Source organism: Pteropus alecto, unplaced genomic scaffold (assembly GCF_000325575.1).
Source record: "Pteropus alecto unplaced genomic scaffold, ASM32557v1 scaffold68, whole genome shotgun sequence".
NCBI classification, from domain to species: domain Eukaryota; kingdom Metazoa; phylum Chordata; class Mammalia; order Chiroptera; family Pteropodidae; genus Pteropus; species Pteropus alecto.
The window spans coordinates 5,839,477-5,865,069 of NW_006441386.1; the positions used below are offsets into that span (position 1 = coordinate 5,839,477).

Below are 25,593 nucleotides of genomic sequence, written 5' to 3' on the forward strand. Positions count from 1 at the left end.
CTCCTATGTTCGCAAAAGAGCTACTATACCTGCAACGAATCCAAAGGGCCAAAATGAAAAGTATGTTAAGATATTTATATTAAAATAAAACCTACATGAAAGGAAAAATGGCTGATTTCTTGCACTATTCTCTTTCTTCATGATGGTCTCACCCTGGTATAACACAATCTTTTCATACATAATTCAGCCTCAGAACATGGAAGCCTGACAAATCCAACTGTTACTATACCAGGCAATTTTTCGTTAATATTCTCATTGAAAACTTATTAGATGAACACAATCTACATTCACAAATGATTGTATCCTGTCAGGCTGTTGGTGTGTACCAGGCAGTGAGCCCAGATACTAGAAACCCCATTCACCAGAGTTGAATTTTATCTACAACCTCACAATGTAACCTCTATCTTCCCCCTGTTTACACATAACTGGATTAACAAAAGGTGGTTTTTAGGAGAATTGGCACACATGTCAAAAATAAGCGAACTCTCTTTGGGTGATTATGATGTGCTGATACAGGTCCTCTGGAGGGGAATGCTGATAGTAAAGTGTTACACATGTGTAAAGGACGATGTTATATGGGAAATCTTTGTACTCTCCTCTTAAATTTGCTGTGAAATCTAAAACTACTCTAAAAAAGAAAACAGTTCTAATAGCTGTATTAGTTTCTGGGTTCCTTCAAGCTGGAAATGGAAAGTAAGGTTTTTCCTAATGCTAACCCAATTATATGGAAATTAATCCATTCAATTTGTGAAAGTGTTATATTATGTTAAATTTACCCTTTACAAAACTCAATTACATTATGTATCTTTTAGAAAATTTAAGTGTATAACCTACCATAGCAAAAGCAGAAATAGTCCTCAACTGTTTTTCTGAGTGTTTCAATCTCTACAGCATCTACACTCATCCGATTTGCCTGGGTTGTAGATTTCATTTTATGCATCTCTGCCGCCTTTTCTTCTTCTTCAACACCTGTAAAATAATTAATGCTATAAAAGGCCTGTATCCATTATCTTAACATCTGGCTTTTAATAAGAATATTTTTTCCTATATTTTAACATTTATGATGTATTATATAAAAACAGAAAGGATAAGGAAAAATGTAATTTTAAAAATAAAAATCTAAAAGACATGAATGAAAATACTAAGAGATGATCATCTCTGAAATAAGTGTAGCTATAACTAAAAATCCTACAAATTAGCTACTAGTGTTTTTAAAAAGAAAATTATCATACCAGTAATTTATCAGCTACAAACAAATATGGGAAGATTATCACTACAAAAAATGTTCTAAGCTTGCAAAGTCCAACACAATAACAACTAGACACCTGTGGCTACTGAGCACTTGAAATATGACAGTCCAAATTAAGAGGTATTGTAAATTTACCATATACGCTGGATTTTGAAGACTCAGTACAAAAAAAAGTAGGCAAAATACCCATACCCCATTAATAATTTTTTATATTGATTACATGTTGAATAATATTTTAGATGTATCACATTAAAATATAACCACTAAAAGGAACTTCATTTTTCTCCTTACTTTTTATCAATGTAATGACTAGAAATTTTTAGATTATATGAGTGATTAATATTATATTACTTTTATTGGATACCGCTTTTCTAAACTCTGAAAAAGAGCTTAGAATTCTTTTCAAAATTTTCTAAAACTGATTTACAAACCTATTAATTAGGCTTCAGAAGACCACTACGATGAGCCCTATCTGTGAAATAATTTATAGAAATATTAGGTACTTAAGAATTCTATCCAAAGGTTATTCTCCATGGCATCAAATTACTGGTAACAATAAAAAAGCATGAATAGTAATAGGCAGGGGCTACAATTTGAAACTGAGGACAGTTGCCCTAATGCTTAGTTCTAAACCACTGGAGAACCAACTAAGCAAGGCAGTATAGAAAAGATGAATATAAACACAGCTGCCAGTGGGATTATAGTATTCATGGGACAGATGGCAGCTGATATAAACATAATCAAAGAAACATTATTAGTATAAACTTAAATATAAACATAATCAAAGCCTTAAAAATTCTCAAAATAATAAAAAATAAGAAAAATATTTAAAAATAGATTACTGCCGTAAAGTTTAAAAGATCACATCTGGTGGGGAGTAAGGCATATAATGTAGAGAAGATACATTTTTTTAAAAGGACTAAAAATACAATTGAGAACTAAAGTTAATGAATAAAGAAACCTATTTTTATTTACCAATGATCTGCTCGATTTATCATGAACTGGATCTAACTTAATAATAGAAATTTAAGTCTGGATCTTAAAGACACATATATTAAATGGCTATAGATATACTCTTTTTTGTTCTCTTTCCATGTTTAAGAAAATGCTGTATCAGAGTTAATATAAAACCTAAGGGCAGTGTTAGATTAAACACAGATATAAAACTGTCATACTGTGAAGGGTCATAGTATTACCAGCCTACAATAGATTGGAGGACCACAAAACTTGCTGAGGACTCTTGACAAATTGATTCTACTGAGGGAGTCAGGGAGACCTGTTTAACTCTGCATCATGCTTACAAAAATGTAATGCATAGAAAGAGACTTGTTTTCAACATACCTACTATTTATCGAGAAAAGAAATGCTTATCTGGATAAGAACTTTTAATCGATCCAGAATTTGTCTAATTTCTCTCTAATGTGTTTCACCAATCCAGAGTAATGCCAAGCAAGGAGCAGAGTACAATAAACATTTACCATTTTCTTAAACTCTTCAGTATTTATTCTCATATATTACCATGTGATTCATTTTGAGCATCTTAACCCATTTCTCGTTTGCCCCAAGAATACTCAGCAGCAGCAGCGCTTACAGCTGCAACATTTGCCCTGAGATAACAAGCGATTACAGTCCTATCCTTACCCTCAAAGTTTGCCACGAAGTATTTCGCTTTTATTATTATTTTCACATCACTCTAGTATATCGATAGTCTTTGGAAACAAATGACATCATTCTATTTATAGCATTCTGTTTTTAGTAGCGGTACATTCATTTCTAAAAGTAATTCTTGATTGCTGATAATGTTAAATCCTAGAAAACGTAACACTCCTATGCGTAATGTTAAATTAAGGCTGGCAGTGAGCTGCACTTTTTTTTCCCTAAGTGCGAAAAAAGTTAAAATGTCTCCATGGACATTTCAGAAAGTATTTTTTTAATATAAATCTCATTCTGCTTTAGAATAAAATAAGACATGTTATACATAAATGTTTAAGTTTAGTATTTATGAAATACAAAACATAAAAATACAATACTTACAGTATTTCACAAAATCTTTCTGAAAATCCTTTCTGGTGTTGACAAAAGCCCGTCCTCTCTCAGTTCCAACAACAAACACATCTGTTTCATACACTGCAATGCAGGCCACTTCTGCCTTGGACTTGGCCAGTTCTTTACACTAAAATACAATAGCAAACCTTATTAAACACAGATGTAATTCGAAAGCACTGCTTCTGCTGGAGGGATAGAAAATCTTATCACTTACACTGTCTTAATACATAAACTGGAAATGGATAAAGTTCCTAGCTTCTGGCCTTATCATATATTAAAAAAAAAAAAGTCTTCATTACCTCTCTTTCTACAAAGATTTTAACCCTGATTTTAAACAGAAGAAAACACAGAATTTGTAAGGAAAAAGGCAGTGATCCCCTGTAATTTGTTACTGTTCAAATAACAGACTCAGATTTGTACACAGGCTTATGGGAGAGTACTCTCAATGACAACACCTGTGAGGTGCTAGAGGAACAGGATTCGGCAGAGGGAGAATTAAATGGCAGAGTTTGAGAGAGCTGAAAGTTGATGCACCTGCATCAGAACTCTGGCACTTGAATGGCCCTCCCCAAGGAAAGGGAGAGACCTTGGGTAGGGCTGCCTCTAACACACACAACGGCTGGGGTGATTAGTGCCATCAGTCTTAAAGAGGAGTCTGGAAGATACAGTACAACATCCACTACAATCTCACCTCCAGAAGTATCTCCATATGTATACGCAATAAGAATCACATTTAGGTGAGTATACTTTACTAAGTATGACTTTTACTTAGTATATCCCTATGAGATTAAATATTCTTTAAAATCTGAACAGTACGTAACATTCCATCTCATGGATATACAATAATTCATTTCATTACTGAAAATGTTAGAAGTGATTCCAATTTTCACTCCTAAAATTAACACTGAAATAATGATCTGGGAACAAAATATTTATGTGTATTTTGAATGACTTTCTCAGAACAGAGTCAGAGATATGAAACAACAGAGTCAAAGAGTTTTGACTAGGAATGTAAATACTTTTAAGGTTCTCAAAACCTATTGCAAATTGCTTTCTAATGAAGGCTCTATCAGTTCACACTCCCAGCTGCACTTCTAGAAGAGCTAACTCACAATATACTAACAAATGTTATAGTGCAACTCTTCCAGAAACATTTTAAAAGGGTGCCTAGTACAATCAATAATCCACTGACGTATTAAAATGAAAGAGTATTGTACCTTAGATATTTTTCTGTAAATTAGCATATCCTTTACTTATTTTTCTAGTATGTTAGTAGTGTTTCCTCACTGATATATAAAAATACCTCACTGATTTTTGGCATAGAAAAGATGCTTATGCAATTAAATACACAATTAGAATTTTCCTCTGACTTTTTAGTTTATCTTAATATAACTACTGTTTTAGAACTTCTAGAATTTAACTTGGCACAAGATAAAGACTTGAATTTTTTTTTTTTTTGCCAAATAGCCTATGTTCTCACAGTATCATTTGTCAAAAACTACAGCTCTCCATTTGTTTTTGATTTGTACAATAACCATCCTCTACATTTCTTAAATGAAAATGACTTGCATAATATTGCTTTAAAACGTCATCTTGAATAAATAACGTTATATACCTACTGCAATGATCAGAAATCTTCAATAAAAGATTAATATCAACAGAGTAGGATTTAATCTCTAAATTATTTTAACAGGATAGCCACAAATTTTGGCTGGTTTTATGATCACAAGGCAGAAATAAGTGACATTCAGAAAATAATAAATAGCCACTAACCATTTTAAATTTCTCTTTCCAAAGATAATTTTTTAAAATTCTTAAATAGTAAAAAAAAAAGGAAAGAATTGCCTTAATGGGAAAACAAAAGAATCTACAAATTATGTCATACTGAAACCTATGAGATAAACAATATCTAATACCAGTCAAAACTTAGAAAATACATAGCTTCTTCCTACTTAGAATAATTTCAATGTGTCAAAAAATATCTAAGTCTGATGCTTTTTAAATTTATGAAATCGAATACTAGAATTCCAGATACATATCCATAAAAATCTAAGCAAACTGTATTACTATCACCAAAGTAATACAAAAAATACAGTAAAATACTTAATATTTTGCTATAATTTGCTACGTATGATACAGATATTTTAAAAATAAAGAGCTAACACACTACATATTTAGTAAAAGGTGGCAGAGTAAGGACAACTGTGAATGCATAGCACAATAAAATATAGATATGAAATTGTGACTATGTTCTCATGGCTCATAATTCTAATAATGTTCTTTATACAGCTACGATGAAACACTAGCACTACACCATGTAATACCAAACTTATTCTGAGAAACTTCAACTATTGCACATAAATTCAAAGTTAATGCTTACAAAACAAGGGATTGCCTAAGATATTGGTTGGTAAAAGTTGAAATTAAATGTAAAATATTAAGCATTAAAATAATATTCTGAAACATGGTAATAAAATTTGATTTAAAGGCTTAAACCCATAACTATTATTCAAGCAAAAAAAAACTATTAATAAACCAAAAAAACATGTTTTAAAAAAACAAATCAAGTTCATCCACAAGCCCAATCTCATCCAACCATGGAACGTTTTATATAACTGTAAAGCCATCTCACCATGGACTCTAGAGCAGACATGAGGAATGTCACCACCATCCTGCTCTCTGAAGACTCTTCATCTTCTACTGGCAGGGTAGACATTGCTACTTGGGCCATGATCCCTGCACAAAAAAATTAAGAAGAAAGTGAGTGGCAGAGATCCACAGTGTCCTACTAAACAAAATATTATAGCGGTGAAGGTCCTCCAAAGACTGCCTAATTTAGTTTTCGTGCACAAGAAAAAAATAAGGCTCAGAAACCAAGTATTATTCGCCCAAAACTCCTATAAGATAGACCATCTAGCTTCTAACTTTCCATCTAATTTGGTCAGCATCACCCCAAAGTAAATTCCAATGTCACCCAGAACCAGTTAAAATTCCTCCCAAGTAAGAGGAGGAGGTAATACACCTCGCAACTCAGCAAGTTCATCATAATTCAACACAGATGCAAAGTTCCCTTTCTCTCATACAAACAGTGATAATAGAAAAGAGAATAAAAAGCAGACTGAGGCTGGGTGAAGAGAATTTCTTCTTTCTTACTGAAAAGGAAGTAGTTTGCAGGACAAGTGCCATCTAAGATTCCTTTACAATACAGCATATTGTTCTCCTTAAAAAACATTTTCTGATACTTTGGTATCAATAAAAAACCTCAGCTGAATTTCAAACACCTAAAAATACAACACATAAACAGTAAACAACTAAGTGTTGGCAAAGATGTGGAAAAACTGGAACCCTGTACATTGCTGTTAGAAATGTAAAATGGTACATCCACTGCAGAAACAATTTGGCAGTTCTTGAAAAAATTAAACAGAATTACCAAGATACAGCAATCCCACTTCTGGGTATATACCCAAGAAGAACTGAAAGCAGGGACTTCAACAAATATTTATACACCCATGTTCATAGTAGCATTATTCACACTAGCCAAAAGGTGGAAACGACCCAAATATCCATTGTCAGATGAATGAATAAACAAAATGTGATATATACACACTATATAATTGAACCTTAACAAGGAATGAGTTCTGATCATGCTATAACATAGATGAACATTGAAAATATTATTCTAAGTGAAATAACTTAGACACAAAAGAACAAATATTGTGTAATTCCACTAACATGAAATACATGTATTAGTTAAATACACTGAGAAAGAAAGTAGAATGGTAGTGGCCAGGGACTGAGGATGAGAGTAAGGGAGAGTTATTTTTTAATACGTACAGAGATTTAGTTTGGGATGATGAAAAGGTTGTGAAAATAACAGCGATGGTCGCGCAATAACAAGAAGTCACTTAATGCCAAGGAACTGTATATTTAAAAATGGTTAAAACGGTGAATTTTGTTATGCATATTTTATCAAAAAGTTAAAAAGCAAAAATACACCACGTCAAGATACTCTAAAGCAAAATCTAAAGCAAAATTTTAAAAATTCTAATATAAAAATATTGTTTAATTCTTGTTTTAGCAAGAGATCAAATAATCAAATGAACTTAATATGAAATAATGTCTAAAAAATTATGGACAAGAATGGGAATTCTTAAAACACATCTATGTATATAATTTACTGAATACCTGAGTATCCCTTAACTGAAACCCCAATAATCCAGAGAACACAGAGCTGATAGCATAAAAATAATTTTGGTTAAAAATGTACCTAATCTTCTCCCTATTACTAAAAACTGATCTATTTCCCATCTATTATCATGTGAATTAACTTCTAAACTGGATTTAGGAATCCACAAAGTAATAAAGTATACGTACCAGGAAATTAAAACTTGGTAATAAAAACAATTGACACTTACCTCCATATATCTATGAGCAAATAGAAGCAATTTTGTATCTGAACGGATAGAATCAGGAAAAGCATCAAGAGAATGATCAAAATCATAGAAATTATTTTCCCTAATTCTTTTCTTTTAGATGAGTCAATTTAAATAAATTTATATTAAACTATGGTTCAGTCAAAATGGACAACAAAAGCATATTACTTTTCCATAATCAGAACATTCGTGTAGAATATACTGTCGTTATTTGTGAAAGTTCTTACTTCTTAATGTCACTTTTCCTTTAATTCTCCAGCAAAATAAAAAGATGATGTGTTACATTTTACAAATGTAAGGATTTGTCAAGGTCATATAGCCACTATCAGAACCAGAACATAACACTAGGACAATTTTCTGCCTACTGCTATTTCCACTTCTCACCTTAAAACTGTCATAAATTTGATATGATGTCATTCATACTCAATGTTAAGAAACATAAGACAGATGTCACACCAACAGCACCACAGGTATGCTACAGGCAATAAGAGGTCTTGTTTCATTACAAGAACTTTTCAGGAAACATCACAGAATTTTTCAAAGGTAAGAACCTTGGAGGTGACAGAGTCCAATCAGGCTTAATGCAAAACGATGCATTTTTGTTTGGGGCTTTCTAGAAAAGGGTGCTCTGCTCTCTAGAAAAGGGTGAATTTGGATTACAACAGAAATTCACTGAACTGTTCTTTGCCAGTCTAAAGAGGTTATTTCCCTGAGTAGTCTTTAGTCAAGACTATTCTGAAATATTCTGTGAATCCCTCATTCAGTGACTGCTTCCTCTTCTCCCTTTCCCAGAAAGTAACTGCCTCACATAGTGGTGTTAACAACGAACACCAGAGGACACACTAGGCCAAGCTAGTGATGCAAGCTTACTGAATATTAGGCATGAGCAACTGGTCCTCACAGAAACAGCAGCCAAAAAAGCCAGGTTGTGGGTTGCCCAGACCACTAACAAAATCTATGACCGCAGTGGGCTGTGCCCAGGCTCCTCTTCTATGAACAAAGAGACCCTAAATCAACCACATACCTTAACGGTTCCTTTCACCTCTGACCTTTTATGAGCCCCTTCATTTTAAAATAAGAGTTGGACCAAAAAAAGAAAAAAAGAAATAAACATCTATTAAATATACCTATCGTGTTTTATTGGTCATCTTTTCACAATGACCCTGTGAGGAAGAGGAATAGCAAAAAAGCAAAATAGGAGTATCCTAGAAAAAAGACCTTTAAAGGAAACAATGTTCCATAAGCCACTGGAGCAGGGCCGATGCAGTTTTTCTAAGGATTAAACAGGGTCTCTGTGTTTGTGTGTATATCACCAGAAATGAACAATTAAAAAAAATCAACATGACATAATCTATCCTGTAATGTCAAAACTGGTTAAGTCTCCCAGTAAAAGAAGCCATAAAACAAAAAATTTAAAGCAACTATCATAGGACAGGTAGCTCTGCACTCATAAGGAATGCAAATAGGCATGACTTCTACTTCTGAAATTCATTAGTTAATAGTTCTTTGGAACAACAACAAAAAAATGACCTAAATGATCATGTAAAGCCAAAATTTTTACACTGCTACCAGAAATGTTTATATATACTAAATTCATCAGTCTCATCAACATTTTGGAGAGCCATGATTTATCACTATGAATATCTCATTATTACTAAAATAGTTGAATTTCTTTGCTGACTAAAGAAACACTTTTCATAGTTTTTGTATTTCTTCTGGGTTGACTCATCAACCTAGGTCCTATGCCCATTTACTAAACTGAAGTCTGATTGATAATCATTCTACTTATCTGCATAAATGATCTATAATTTTCGATCCTAGTCATTCTTTTAATCCTTAATGTTGTATTATTTTTGCTTCAATATTTCATTTTGATTTAACCACAAATTTGTCACTTTGCTCATTCTTTCTTGCATCTCACTTTCCTTCTGCTTGAAGTTAATCCCATAGAATGTCTTTCTCATGGCAAACTTAAAATTTTCTTTCTTTTTAAAAGATATTTTCACTGAAATCAAAATCTAAGTTGACAATTATTTTCTTTCAGCAAACTAAGGTTGTTTCATTATCTTTTGGCTTCGTTATCTCATGTTGCTATTCAGAAGTCATATGTAGTCTCTTGATGGTAATTTCCATCCCCACCCCTGCTGTTTTTGTTTCCTCTTCAGTTTTCTACATTTTCACTACTTATCTAGATGTAGATTTTGTTTCATCCACTGTTCGTCATTCACTGGGCTTCTTGATTTAGGATTACCATCCTTCGGTTGTGGAAAATTCTCAGCTATAATCTCTTCAGGTAGTCCTGCCCCATTCTCTATCTCCTACTAAAACTCAGATTAAAGGTATGTCAGTCCTTAAATCCTTTACATTCTTGTGTATTTTTCTCATGTTTTTCTCTCTGAACTAAACTATTTCTTCTAACTTACCTTCTATTTCACTCATTCTGTCTTCATCTGTGCTTATCCTATTATGAAAACCACCTACTGGGTTTTTTATTTTGTTTATAATTTTCATTCTAGAATTTCTATTTGTCTATATAATATTTTAGAGTTTCCTACTCCTTAAAGATTTTCAAGCTTGACATATTTCTTTAAACATAATAGGGATAATTGTTTTATAGTCTCTGGTTACTCAAAAATCTCATTTTTGCAGGTATCTTTCTGTTGTTTCTGGTGGTTCCTGCTCATACTCAAGGTACCTGATTCCACGTATGCCTGATTATCTTTTACTATGTCCTGGTAACTTTACATTAAAAAATTATTTTAAATTTGAGGCCTACAATGAAGGTAGCTCCTCCAGGTGTCTTAGAATACTACCTATCTGCAATCACCACAATCTCAGTACAAGGCTTCAGTTTCCTTGGACTGCCCAGGAGATGTTAACCCAGCCCACAAATAGGGATGTAAGCTGGTTTACTTCTCAATCACCTTTATCTAATTTACAGTCTTGGCTTACTGAGAAGAAGGGTCTCCTATTTGACCCCTGAATTTTGTTGCAGGTTCTGGACAGATTTCTGAGCCTCTCATCCCACAAGGTTTTCAAAACTCAAGTTCACGTGGTGAAATTGGCAAATGCTTTCAGGGCAAAGGTAATTCTAACCTCTATTATCTGAGTTCCCATTTTCTTTTCAATATTAGCCTTTTCATATTACTCCTTTGAAATTCCTATCTTATGTACTTTTTAGCATTTTTATAAACATTTTGCTTTATAATTTTAGAATATTCTTATTAGTTCTATCAACTTTAGGAACCACACCTTTTAATATTCTTTATTCTCAAGAACAAGTTATGAATTAGCCAGAACTATTATATTACAAAGTTACAAATTCCCAATTCAAGCCACCTCAAGTAAAGATGGGAACTTCTATTACTTTTTTTAATTATTCAGTCTAAAGGTTGCACTGACTCCACACACAGCTAGATCCAGAAACAAGACATGTCATTGAAGTTCCCTCTGTTCTCTCCTTGTGAGCCTGCCTCACTTATTCAACAGATGGGTTTCTTCCCTAAAACAGATGACAGCCACATGCATCTTTAAGTTTACCACGCACCTACCTGTACTGTAATCCCAGAGGCAATAAATACTGTCATATCTTCTTGCTATTGTTTACACAAAAGTTCGAGGGGTTTGTGTCACAAGCTTATCCTATTCCAAGCCCAAATACCAAGGCTAGTTAAAAAAAGATTACCCGGGATACACTTTGATTAGCAGTGTAGCTAGAACCACATGGAATGGGAAGGTATGCAGCTACTCAAAAGGCAAAGCACTGTTATCAAGAGAAAAGGGATGAGAAAGGATGCCACCAAAACGAAACATACCAGTTGCCTGAGTCTGCTGTATCTTCTTTACCATTTTTTCAATTTAACTTAATTCTTACATTCGGAATGTTTTGTTTATCTTTTGTATCCTGATTTGATTTTAATTCTCCATTATGAGTTTCAAATATGAACTAACTGGCCTGTTACTGTTTCATTTCTTTATCATTTATCCTGGTCAGTCAGCTATTGTTTAATAGATGTGATGGTCTTCTTTTACGTCTCTGAAAACAGACTCCAGCCATTCTTTAAAACCTTCTTATGTTTCTTGTTCGGAGATCCATTTCAGGGATTAGGTTTATCTGTGTCCTTACTGTTCTGATCTCTTCTACTTCAAAATATGCCAATAATTAATTCCACATAAACTTTTTTCATTTGATCATAATTCTGCTTTGAATTTATTGATCCTTACTGTTAATAATGAACAGCTAAATAATGAAAATTGTTTGAGTCAAAGAGCTCTTGAACATTTTCACGCACGCCATCATCACTCTTAAAAAAAAACTGATGTTAATATTTTTTATTATGCTGTTCTCTAAATATTACTAAATAGTTAACATACTTCCACTTCGAATTAAGCTTCAGCTCAGACTGGTAAATAGGGGAGATACCATAACACTGACCTTGTTTTTTTATTACATTCACGCCCTACTTCTTCTTTGTGTTATTGTTATTTTCAACAAAGAAATTTCCTTTTCAATCTTAAAACATACAATCTTAGATCAAGAAGGAAATTCAAGATACTTTAGTGCAACCACTTTATTCAATTATTTTGTAAATGAGAAGCCCATCCCATAAAGATTAGCCATCTTGCTAATACAGGTAATTTTATAACAAGGGACTAGAATCCCTATCTCCAAGTAATAATCAAAGAAAGGCAGGTTTAAAAAAAAAACCCAAAGTAAATAAATACATGGTGATTAGAACTGTAATACTAGGCAATCTTTATAAAACAGCAAATTAACTGCCACTCATCATAAACAAACTGAAGCAAAAGTATAGTTTTTGCCCATAAAGTGAAGATTATGGTTGACATTGATAAGTACTTTACATATGAACATCAGTTACATTCTATGAAGAAAATAAAGAATCTGGTTCAAAGAAAAACACATGAATGAGTTACAGAATTGTCCATTTGAACACATAGCTTATGTCATAAAACACTGCTGACAAGTACTATCAGGTAAACATATCTCCTTTAACAGTGGTGGTAAACAGACATAAGAGTTAAGTTTAAACAACAGTTTCATTTAGTAAAACTTAATATCCAAGGCCCAAGACCCACCCTCAGCTAGGAGGAAATAGATTTAAAATGATCATTTTCTTCGGGGGGGAAAAAAAACATGCTCACAATTTTCTGCAGATTGCTAAAGCAGTCTCAGTTATTTTTACTTCTAATAAGTAATTAAGATCTACCCTGTACATTTACTTAAATATGGTGAAATAAAGTTCAAGATTGCAAAAATCAGTAACTTTCCTAAGTCAATGTTTGGTACTAGAGCCCTAAGCACTAAACCCCAGATAAGTGGATCAATTAAAACTGAGAAACTCTTCAAAATAAGCTACAATATCTACCACTAGGATATTGCCCAAGGAAGGCTTCATACAATATTAAGGACAGGTAATGGTACTCAATTAAGTTATTATTCAACAGGCTTAAAGGTCAAAGTTGGGGAAACTTTTACCAGGAATATCTTTCAACCAAACTTAAGTTTTTAACCTCTATTCCAAAAACTGCAGTGTGACTTGCGTGCGCTGTGGATGTTCCTTTTCTGGGCTAGATTTTAAGAGGAGCTATCTCTTATTTTTTAGTCTTCTGATTATCTCCATTCTTTGAGATTTAATCTCAAGTTATTTTTTGTATACGAATTAAAACTCAAATTTACCAAGTGATTTTACTAAGAGCCAGTAAAACCAAGTTTCAACAAAATTAATGACTATAGGTACCATCATAGCATTAAATATATACACTAAGAGAAACAGTTTCAGTGAGAAATGTAAAATAATTTCAAGTATCACTTAATTCTAAGGAATCTCAAACTTTTAAAAAATATAAATTCTTATTTATAAAAGTAATTTATTTCAAAATAATGAGTACCTAGTTAAAAGTCATCATCTAAGATGTTACACATTTTGTCATAAGATGGTGCCTAAAATGAATGTAAAAGATCTAATAATTGAATCAGCTGACTTCATCCTAAACAAGACTCAGTCGCATTAAAATTATTTAGATTATTATGTAATACTATCTTCTGGCAATCTTTTAAGGTTGCCTAAGTATTTCTACCTCTGAAATCAATAGTATTTAAATACTTCCATGTTCAAACTATAATTACTATAATTACCTCTCCTTTTTCAGGAGAGGAAACATTCATCCCTAAAATGTCAGCACACATTTAGTACAATCAGTTCAGATTTTGGACACAATTTATAAATGTCTTAAATATTTTCAATATACTACCATTTGTTCTAGTTATGTCCACTTGGTGACATCTGCCTGACACATTTTACAAAGCAGGCCTTTTTTAAAAAACATAAAAACAGCTGATAACTTGGAAAAACAATATAAATTGCCCAAGATTGCAGTATTAAATAGAATCTAATTTAGACCTGACTGCTCTTAATTCTCCATGTTCTTTCAAACCACAACATACACTATAAGATTTAATCTAATTTTTAACATTTTCTATAATATCTAAATCTTAAAAAAACATTACTCTCTCAAGGACTGGGACAACAACTATAACGGAATTTTTAAGTCCATGCACTAACTTTCATTCCTAAAAAGCAAAAAAATTCCCAGCCTCAAGAGAAAAAAAAGAGTAGGATTCCACAATTCTAAAAAGCAGACATTCTCATTATCCCAAAGTACTGCCACATACAATACTTATTAACAAAGGAAAACAAAGCACACAACCATCTTAACCAAGTGATCCAATCCAATAGAACACAATGAAAACCCTGCCAAATATGCACTGGACAAACCCAGGTTGAGAGATATTCTATAAAATGACTGCTCTATAACCTTCAAAAAGGTCAAAGGCAAGAAACTCAAAGACTGAGGAACTATTCTAAAGTGAAATATATTAGAGACAACTGGGTGAAAACATTATCCTGGATTAGACCCTTCTGCTGTTTAAGTGACATTTGGCAAAACTGAATGGGGTTTCTATGTGGGAAATTTTGTTTGTTTACTGTTCTTGAACCTACAGTTGACCCTTAACAACACAGGTTTGAACTGCACAGGTCCACTTACATGCAGCTTTTTTTTTTTTTTTTTGCATTTTTCAATAAATACATACAGTGCTGTAAATTTATTTTCTTTTCCTTATGATTTCCTTAATAACATTTCCTTTTCTCTAGCTCAGGGGTCCCCAATGCTCAGGCTGTGGACTAGTACTGGTCTATGGCCTGTCAGGAACTGGACCACACTGCAGGAGGTGAGTGGCAGACCAGCAAGCAGAAGCTTCACCTCTGTCTGCAGCCGCTCCCTAGCTAGCATCACCACAGATCATCATCAGGCTTTAGATTCTCATAGGAGCCCTGGTTCCTGGTGCCAGAAAGGTTGGGGACCGCTCATCTAGCATACTTGAAGGTAAGAATACAATATATAACACATATACAAAATGTGTACTAATCAACTGTTTATGTTATCAGTAAGGCTTCTGCTCAACAGTAAACTATTAGTAGTTAAGCTCTGGAGAGGAGTCAAAAGTTGTAAGGGATTTTCAACTGCCAGGGTTGGCCGCACCCCCTAACACCATGCTGTTCAAGGGTTAACTGTATTTTGTGAGTTTAAAAGTGTTCCAAGGTAATTTTTAAAGCATATTAAAATTTCTCCTACTTTTGCATTATTTCATGCGTTTTTAATTCTTGTAATTTTTGCTGTCTGTCACAGGTGTTTAAAACAACTGGGAGAAGAGCTAAGGACATTAAATAGTAAGCTACTGATTACAATCTGTCTCTATCAGCTAAATAAAATTGGAAATAGGTTGTTTTTCTTCTTGCATTTTAAGGAGGCAATGATTAGAAATTCATAAAGGTAAGTATGTCCGAAAATATAAACAACCTAAAGTTTATCAAATAAAGCTCTATAGACTGCACAACAACCAGTAAATCTCAGTACTTTCCAATGGGAAATAAATTAGGTTGGTGTTTCATTCACATGTTCCATTTTAGAAATATTTAATAACAATATAAATTATCACAATTTATATTAAGATGTTAACAATGTTAATATTAATTATATATAACATACATATTTAATATAGATACTTCAGCAAACAGGAAAAACAGCCAGATAGCCGATTTTAGTTCATTCAACTTTTATTAAGTTTTAGAAATAACATGGAGTGGCAAGTACTTAAAATTAAAACTAGAAATCCCTAAGACAAACCTTTGACCAAGATTTTAAGTCAAGGCTTTTAAGTTTTTATTAGCAGACTGTTTACATTTTAATATACTAAATTCTTAATTTCTATCTGCTGAAATAAAGCTGGTAATTATATCAATAAAAACCAAGTGATCTCTCAAGATGACATAAAATACATTTGAAGGGTTAAGATATGAAATGATGTGCGACGGTGTTACATTTAACACCATTTCCAAAAAAATGTTGAGATCTAACAAAAATAGCTAACTTTTTTCTAAGCTAGGCAAAGGGAAGAATGACAAAATAAAAAGAAGCCAGGAAAGAGGATGTGCCCAGTTAGTTGGTGGGTCACAAGTTAAATTCTAAGTTTCACAGTAGCCAAAACAATGTCCTTGAAAAATAAACAAATAAACAAAACTTATGAGCTATTCAGGAACACCCACTTTTCTGGGCCCTACAGTTTAAGAAAAAAATTTCACAAATGCATAAATTATACTTTTAAATTGATAGTCCAGATTTTTAAACAGCAGCTTCCTCTGTCAATACATAAAGAATGTATCCCTTTGACCTTACCCCAAAATTTAAAAACTATTTGGTACAGGAAAAGTTGGATCACTTGTTCCTTTTCTAACTTTCTACAAATTGGAAGGGGAAATGAAAATGAAGTAATTATGGTCTAAAAGTCCATCTTTATTTTTTTAAAAGTACTGTCCCCAGAAGGCAGGCAACAAAGCAAAAAGCTGTTATGAACACCAACTCTGGAATAAGGCCAAAGTTCTGAATTCAAGTTGACCTTGGGATTCTTTAATCCTAAACATACTAGTCTGGAAAAAGACAAAAATATGTATATTTACCTCACAAGGTTGTCAACAGAATGTATTAAGTACCTGACAGAATGCTTCACACAGCATTCAGTAAATTGAGTAAGCATTTAAAATGTAAATATTATTAAAAGTTTTTTTATCTACATATAAACTCTCCGAATTCAAATTTGATAAAATGAAAATTTCCCAACTAACTGCTTTGATTAACACTGCTAAATAAAATAACCTATATTCTGACAGAGCAGGAAAATTCATCAGAAAAGTGTTAAAATAAATCACTGGATTTTTTCATATTTATTTTTACTTATTTTTCCCAACTTTATTGAGATATAATTGACATAACATTGTGTAAGCTTAAGATATACAATAAATCGCTGCTTTGAAATAAAGTATGCGCACCTTTTAAAACGTGCATGTGCAAAAGCATGAAATTTTGCTTACATCTAATATACTCAGATTGTTTTAAAATTTAAATTTAAAAAAATCACCTTACTCTAAATATCTAAAGAAATAAATGAGACAACATACAAACTAAAGAGTCTTTATCCTTAAGCTCTCAAAAAACAATATAAATTTGCCCATACCGTTATTTTCAAGAAACACTGTATCCTGGAGCCTCAGAATACTTACCCCCACCATACTGAAGGCCCTCAATATGTTGGGTAACTGGATAACTGAGTAAGTACTGTTCCAAATGCAAGAAAGGATCCCTTCTTTTCCTAAGCTTAAAATCTAGAAGCTGAATAGTGAACAATAGCTCAAACATTCATTTTGCTATTTTTCCTACAGATAAGGCTACAGATATAGGAAAAAGTTATGAAATAACTTGAAAAGTAGTTGGGTAAAGTGACTACCCCACTGTTTTACAAAATACCCGAAAAACTTACTCTAAAAGTTATACAGAAGCAATGAACATGATAAAAATACATAATCAGAAAACAATTTTTAACTTACTGTAAAAAATACTATAATCTCTAAGAACCATGTATGTAAATGCAATTTAAAAAAAAAAAAAACATTAATTCTCAAAAATGAGACCTATACAATGAGAACTCTTCATAGGCTGTCTAACCAGAGCTTGTTTTAACCAATTCATCACTACTCTCTGCTTCTACAATTACAATATAATCTTATACGCTAGCTTTTTTAAAAATTATTTGCTTTGCCATACTACAAAAACTTCAAAAATCGCTGAGTATTAAAAAGGAAATTCTGACATCCTACAACATAGATGAACCTTGAGGACATATGCTAAGTGAAATAAACATCACAAAAGGACAAATTCTGTATAATCCCATTTATATAAAGTACCTAAAATAGTCAAGTTCATAGAGACAGTAGAATGGTGGGTGCAAGGAACTGGTGGAAGGGATTACTGTTTAATGGGCGATTTCAGTTTAGGAAGATGAAAACATTTTGGACATGTGATTGTTGTACAACAATGTGATCGGACTTAATGCCACTGAGCTGTGCAGTTAAAGATCAGGAAAATGGTTTTGTTATGTATATTTTACCAAAAAAAAAATTTTAATCCCTATAAGGAACCTCTTGAAACAAAGTACTCATGGTAGAAATGGCAAGCACATTTAATCTTCACAAAAAGACAAACTCGTTTTACAAGGATTTTCTATCCTGTTAGAGATTTGTTCAGTTCCATACAAATATTTCTGCCCCAAGGAAAGCATTAAAAAGAAAAATACAATGACTCAGCAATTCCACTCCTAAGTACATATGCTAAAGATCTGAAAAGAGGGATTCAAAATATACTGTACACCAATGTTACAGCTGCAATATTCGTAAAAGCCAAAAGGTAGAAACAATCTAAATGTGCATCAACAGATGAATGGAGAAATGTGGTATATCATACAAAGGAACCTTATTTAACCATAAAAAGGAATGAGGTTCAAAATACGCTACAACATATATGAACCCTGGAAACAATATACTAAGTGCAATAAGCCAGACACAAAATGACAAATACTGTATGATTCCATTTGTATGAAATATCTAAAATAGGCAAGTTCATAGAGAAGGAAAGTAGATTAGAGGTAACCAGGGACTAAGGGGAGGGAGGAATACAGAATTATTGCTTAGCGGGTACAGAGTTTCTATTTGGGCTGATGAGATTTTAGAAATAGTAGTGATGGTTTTAACAACACTGAATGTAATTAATGCCACTTAATTAAAAATGCTTAAAATGGCAAATAAAAAATAATAAGAATACAAGGAAGAAGTTGAGCTAATGGATCTCCTTTAACCCCTTTAGCCAATTTTAAATTAATTCTAGTACTAGGGTCAGTTTCTCTGTTCTTTCCCCAAGTATAAAGTGGAGTATAATATATGCTGTCATCCTTTCTCAAATTATCATTTTACAACTAAAATAATGTAACCTAAGTGTTTTAAAGTCTGAAGCTAAGACCATTTATTAATTTTAGTTCGGTTCCAACACTTCATTTTCTTTAAACCAATTTTGGTGTAAAAACCCAATCCAGACAAAATTCTATTCACATTTATGTTGTAGTCAATAGTAAGAGCTTTATTAACAAATTCTTTATAACAATGCAGGAGCAAAGTTTTCTCAGCTTTCATCAAACTGTCAATTTCTAGTAAAAACATCTGAATGGGACCTAGCCAAAATAAGATAGCTAAGCCTCTAACTCCTTTAATTATCCTATAAAAGCAAAGAAATTGCAACTACCGTTCAACTCCTTTACTAGTTTCTGCCTCAAATACATCATCTTCAACAGGGAAAGAAGGCACTACCTCTAAGACTTAGAATAGAGATAGAAAATAGGTGAATTTATCTGTTGAGTAACCAGTTCCAGAGACTATTTCAATTATATATTCACCATCTGCAAGGTAGACAGACTCTATAATACATTATATATACACATTAGAAATATATAGGTTCTGCCTATTAACCGTGGCTCATTTTAACCAGATACCCTAAACAGAACCAAACTCTTCACTACTCTCTGATTCTACAATTATACTGTATTATAGTCATATATAGTACTTTTTAAGGGGAGTGGGGGGGACATTTCCCTTACCATTACTACAAAAGCAAAAACAATTTGTCACAAGGGGAAAATCTCAGGAAGAACAAGTCCTTGCCTTCATAGACTTCATATTCTCCAGTTTCTGGAGATTAACCTTGTAGTCAGTATTAGTAGTAAAAATTTTATTTCTTTAGAAAATTCAATTTCTCAGGGGTGGCTCCATAGTGTAGTGGTTAGTACGTCTGTTTTACACACAGAAGGTCCTGGGTTTGCACCCCAGGTAGAGCCACGGACCACACCATGATGGGTGCCAGGCCCTGGGTGCACGCTCAGAGCGTGTGGGAGGAGACGCCCCGCCTTCAGAGATCCAGTTCTTAAGGGGAAATGGCAACATCCATAAGCGGAAATGGCAAAATCCATAGGTCAGGAGTAGAGGTGGGGAGTAATTAAAAAGAGGAGGAAAAAAAATTCAATCTCTCAAAAGTATTAAACATAGTATTTTTATGGCTAATATTTATTGACTGTTTACTGTACACCTGATACCATGTTAAGCATTTTTAACTCATTCTATCTTCACGACAACCCTATAAGAGAAACAGGTTCTATTATCATCATCCCATTTTTTAAAATAGAGAAACTGAGACACAAAGATGTGAAGTAAATTGCCCAAGGTAACACAACCAGGAGTGGCAAGGACCAGGATTTGAATCTAGGCAGTCTAATTTCAGAATCTACGCCCACAAAACGATATTCCTTCTCTCAATTATAAATTCATTTTGCTTCTCAAGTTACATTTTTAAAATAATCCAATTCTTTAAAATCCTATATAACACTTAACCAAAGCACAACCAACTCCTCCATCAACTGACAATCCATGACTCTATCGAACTGTCTTACTTTCCCACTAGGCCAAAGTGGGAAAGAGCAGAGTAGTAGTGTCAGAAACATGCATGGAATACTAAAAGGATTGTAGAAACGAAGAGAAAAAAGTAAAAACAAAAACAGGAAAACTGCAGTAATGAGTATTCCAGTAAAGGACAAGAGAGAAGAAAAATGGTAAAGGCAGAAAGAGGAAAAAAAGAGAAAAACATCAAGATAATACCCTCAGCACTCCTGATTTATCCACATAATTTTTCCAGTATACATACATCCTCTAAAATACTAACTCTTAATTTTATTCCACCAGACAGGTAGCCTCAGCTATACTTTGGTTAATCGAGTATTATTCTTCATATTGCTATACTGGCATTTTAAGCCCATTAATTACAATGAATGTCATGACACTACAATCACAATGAAATGATTAACTGCATTTCCTACTTTCTTTCAGTCAGTAACAAATAACCGTAACCCAAATAAATGTATTTTTGAAGAAAAATACTATGAATGATCTTTAGTAGACTGCCATTAATTCTTAGCAATAATCTTTCAGGTAAATTGCCTCTAATGCATTTCTAAAAAATAAAATAGCATTCTCAGAGTATTCTCAAACAACTTCAAAAAATGCTTTCCCTTAGACATCCATAAAAAGCACTAGATCAGCATCTGTTTAACCCAAAAGTTAAGACAATTTTATGTTAATTATAACCACAACTGTTAAGAGAATTGAAATATTTAAAAACTCATTTTCAGTAAAGAATGAAATAATGGTAGAACTGAATGAGGTAGAATGAAATGAAAATAGGCCAGTCACCAGTAATAAAAGAAAAGGCTAAATGTTTAGTAATTTTTCGGTGTTTTATTTACTGCTCCTATAGATAATAACACTGGGATTAGGGACCTTGTCTTTTATATTTTGTTTTGGAACATACCATCAATCTATGGGTCATCAAAAATGACAGAACATAACTGTAACTAATCCCATTTCTCCTACCTAATGTGAGATTACTTTATCAACAAGACTTGTGCCCCAAGAACCTTAAAGCCTACAACTTTAATGACAAAGTCTTAAAAGTAAGCCAAATTCTTGGAGGTGTGGGGGCGGAGCTCTGGCTGTTCAGCCCCAGCTGCTCAGCCAACCCCTGCCGGGCCCAACTTATCTCAGTGCCAAGCACAGGCCTATCACCCCACCCCGTCTAGCTTCTTAGACTTTATATTCAGAGGTGGTGATGGGATGCTTTAAGCATCTCAGGAGGGAGATAAATTCCTGTGCCATGAGTAAATTAAAAAATGAATGATGGTGGGAAAAAGACCAAAATTATTAGATTTGTAATTTTATTCATACTTAAATACCCATAGCTTTTTTAAACTGGACTTTTTAAACTTTCAATTTTGTAATCATGACTAATAAAATAACTCAGTTTTCCAAGCAATCTACAGTAAACAGTTCAAGCTATTTTTAGTTAAGATCTAGTTTCATAGTAATAAAAAGCAAACATCTACAATAAATTCTCCTCACTTAAAACTTAATTTGGACGTGGTTCCATAGTGTAGTGGTTAGCACGTCTGCTTTACACGCAGAAGGTCCTGGGTTCACACCCCAGTGGAGCCATGGTCCATGACGCTGGAAGCTAAGCAAGGTTGGGCCTGGTTAGTACTTGGATGGGAGACCACCTAGGAAGACCAGGTGCTGTAGGCATAAATAATAATAAATTTAAAAAAGAAAAAAAACTTAATTTGCACCATGGTGAATGGTTCTCAAGCTTCAGGGCCACCAGGAAACTAGTTAGTAATACAAACATGCCCCCTTTCCTCTCTCCAGACCTGCAGAATCAAAGGTCTGGGGTGGTACTTAGTGATTCTGTTTTAACAAGCCCTCCAGAAGATGCTGATGCTCACTGCTGGAGTTTGAGAACCACTGGCTTAGGGGGTAAGAGTCAAAATGCCTATATTCAAATCTTGAAGTCAAGGTTTACTTGCTTGGTAATCAAGAGTACATTACCCAGCTTCTCTAGGCTTGTTCCTATCTTTAAAATGGAATTACCGGATTATTTTGAAGATTAAATTTTAAAAAAAAGGATTAAGAGCAATGCCAGGCACATAGGAAATATTCAAATGTTAGCTGTTATTACTATGTGCAAAGCACTTTGACAGCTGTAGACTGTAAGGGGGAGAGAGACTAAGGCAGAAAAGGCTTAATCCCTACCTAACTAGGAGTTTAATACCTAGTGACTAGCCCAGACTCATGTACACAATGCAGAACCAAACACACTCCTAGAGAAAATAAATATGACTTCGCAAAAGGAACAAACAAGTTAGGATAACTTAAGAAGAACAGCAAATTCTAACCAAACAACATAAGGGAAGGCTTTAAAAAAAGAAGTGACTGCATATAAGAAAAAGTTCCACAGCCTGAAAAGAAAAAAGTCACTCCAGCCTACAGGTATGAGCCAAGATGCCAAGAAGCAAGCCAAAGGAAAGCACAAGGCAGTAGATCACAGTAGCTTAAGAATGGACGAAGCAAAAATATGTACAGTAGTCCCCCCTTATCCAAAGGGGCTATGTTCCAAGATCCCCACTGGATGCCTGAAACTTCGGATAATACTGAACCCTAAATATACTGTTTTTGCCTATACATACATACCTTCCTCCTTAATCAACTTCTTCAACTCTGCCGGAAATGTGGCAGTAGCTTCTTCATCAGCAGACGCAGCCTCTGCAGTAATTTTTATGTTTCTCAGTCCAAACCTATTCCTGAATCTGTGTAACCATCCCTTACTTGCAGTAAATGGCTTGGTGTCATTCCTTTCAGAGGATCCCTTGAAGTCTTCATATAGGCTCAGTGCTTTCTGGCGCAACATGCTGCCGTCAACTGGGACACATTTTCTGTTCATATCTTCCACCCACAAACTTAATGCCTTTTCCATCTTAACTAAGCATTTATCACGCACTGTGGCCGTAACTTTTGCAGTTTGAGGTGCCACAGCAAAACTAGCACGAATTTCTTTTTCCTTCTTCACAATTTCACGGATAGAAGATTCGTTCTTACTGTAGATCTTGGCAACCTCAGCATAAGATTTTTTTTCTTTCCTTATTAAGTCAAGAATTTTCACCTTTTCACTTAAAGGAAGCACTTTACGGCTTCTCTTTGGCATATTCGAATTGCCAGCATCACTACTCTTGCTCTTTGGGGCCATTATCAAGGAAAATAAGTGTTACTTGAACACAGGCACTGCAATACGAAACCGAGATGGCTACTTAGTGACGAGCAGCTGGTAGCGCATACAGCGTGGATACGCTGGACAAAGAGATGATTCACGTCCCGGGCGGGACAGAGCAGGACCTCATCGCGCTACTCAGAACGGCGCGAGAAATTTAAAACTTATGAACTGTTTATTTCTGGAATTTTCAGTTTAAAATTTTCTGACCTCAACTATAACTGTAGGAAGTGAAACCGCGGATAAGGGGGGGAGGGGAGTCTACTGTATCAAGATATAAGATCAGTCATCCCAAAACATAGGCCTTAGCCCAGGGGAAAACACCCTGCCACCTTAGTACACACTAATGTACATTACCATTTGCAAACTAACTTCCCCTTTTGTTTTGTCAACACCCAGAGACTACTTTCAGGCATTGTGGCCTAACAAGCCCTTGTCTGCAGCAAAGTTGAATGCAGAGGGTGAGAAGTCTGCACGGGTGGGGGAGCCCGCATTCGCAGGAGTGAGCACTACTTGAACAGGACCCGACATCATCTGAACACTCCCAGCCGCAAATTAGCGCAAAACCATAACACTAAAAAAAAACAAAACAACAACAAAAAAACCTCGCTTTAATAAAGACAGAACTTGGATAAGCAAAAGCGGAGGAGACGAGGAAGGGGAAAGAAGACAGTTTTTTGTCTCCTTCCTCCCCTGAAACCCCGTCTGGGTGCGGGCCCAATCTAGACGGCTTATTTTCGTAGCCTAAAGGCTGAGGTTTTCCTTCCGGTCATTGTGTTTACTTCCCCCCAAGAACAGGCCCAGCGGGGAAGGCGCGCCCGCCGGGCCGGGACAAAGCCCTCTCCGGGCTCCACCTGGGTGCAGGCAGAGAAGGGCAGGGGTGGGGACTGGGAGGGGCCGCGCTCCCCCGCCTGCCGGCCGCAGTTACCAGGCAGCGCAGCACCGCCCCTGCCGCCCGCCGGCCAATCCTGAGCGTCGGCTGCCCGGGCGCACGAGCCCCAGAGACACCAGGCTGAAGCGCGACCCCACCGCTCGAGCCTGGCACCGCGCGCGCACCCGCACCACTCGAGCCGGCCAATCAGCGGCCGGGCATGCGCAGCCACAGGCTCGCTCGCGCGCAGGCCTCACGCGTGAGACCCCCCCCACGAGGCGCCGGCGCGCGCACCCCTCCCCCATGCGTACCCAGGCGCGCGCGTGCAACTGTCGTCCCCCGCGACCGCGTCTGCTCCTGCCCCACCCCCAACGCCGGCAGCCCGAGGTGGGGGGGCTGGGTACCCCAACACGGCTGCCGACGGTCCCCAGACTCCTGCCCCTGCAGGCCCCGCAGGGGGAGTCTCAAATAAAGGCCCTGCTCGCGATGGCAACTGGGGAGGGGGACGGGGGATAAGGCGACAGGGACTCACCCGAGTGCAGCCGCCTCCAGGCAGCGCTGGGGTCGGGGTGCCGAAGGGAAGCGAGTGTGGGCCGTGCACGAGCTGCGGCCGCGGTGGAGCAGCCTCGGGGTGAGGCGAGCTGGCTAGCGGACAGGAGGTGAGAGGGCGAGGGGCCCGTGCGTCTCAACCGAGCTCCTGTCACCGCCGCATGGCCGCCCTAGCAGGGCCTCGCTCAGCGTCTAGATCCAATCAGAAGGGACCGTGAGAGAGGCCCAGGTAACCGCGGCAGGCGGGCGGCCACGGCTAAAGAGCGCGTGCGGAGAAGCGGGGGGGCGACCGGTGGCCCCTTTTCTCTGCTCACCGAGCTTCTCTCTCACCCTCCTCTTTT

At 35.5% G+C, this 25,593-nt stretch overlaps 1 protein-coding gene and 1 non-coding gene across 12 annotated transcripts in view; one reads left to right on the forward strand and one right to left on the reverse strand.

The window, feature by feature from the left end:
- GTF2I (general transcription factor IIi) overlaps positions 1-25,587 on the reverse strand; it is a 94,024-nt gene extending 68,437 nt beyond the window's left edge. For 6 of the 11 annotated variants that reach the window (XM_015594609.2, XM_015594607.2, XM_025051549.1 and 3 more), the window contains exons 1-5: positions 25,236-25,587; positions 23,259-24,406; positions 5,928-6,031; positions 3,284-3,422; positions 835-969 (exon numbers count right to left, since the gene is read on the reverse strand). In XM_015594609.2, coding sequence (XP_015450095.1) covers positions 835-969; positions 3,284-3,422; positions 5,928-6,031; positions 23,259-23,811 — 931 coding nt within the window. In that variant the 5' untranslated portion in view covers positions 23,812-24,406; positions 25,236-25,587. The remainder of the gene's footprint in view (positions 1-834; positions 970-3,283; positions 3,423-5,927; positions 6,032-23,258; positions 24,407-25,235) is intronic. The other 5 variants (XM_006918536.2, XM_006918534.2, XM_025051550.1 and 2 more) reach the window with 1 other exon arrangement.
- On the forward strand, positions 22,154-22,226 carry TRNAV-UAC. Its single transcript has one exon. It is a non-coding gene; the product is annotated as a tRNA-Val (tRNA).
- Positions 25,588-25,593: the final 6 nt, after the last annotated feature.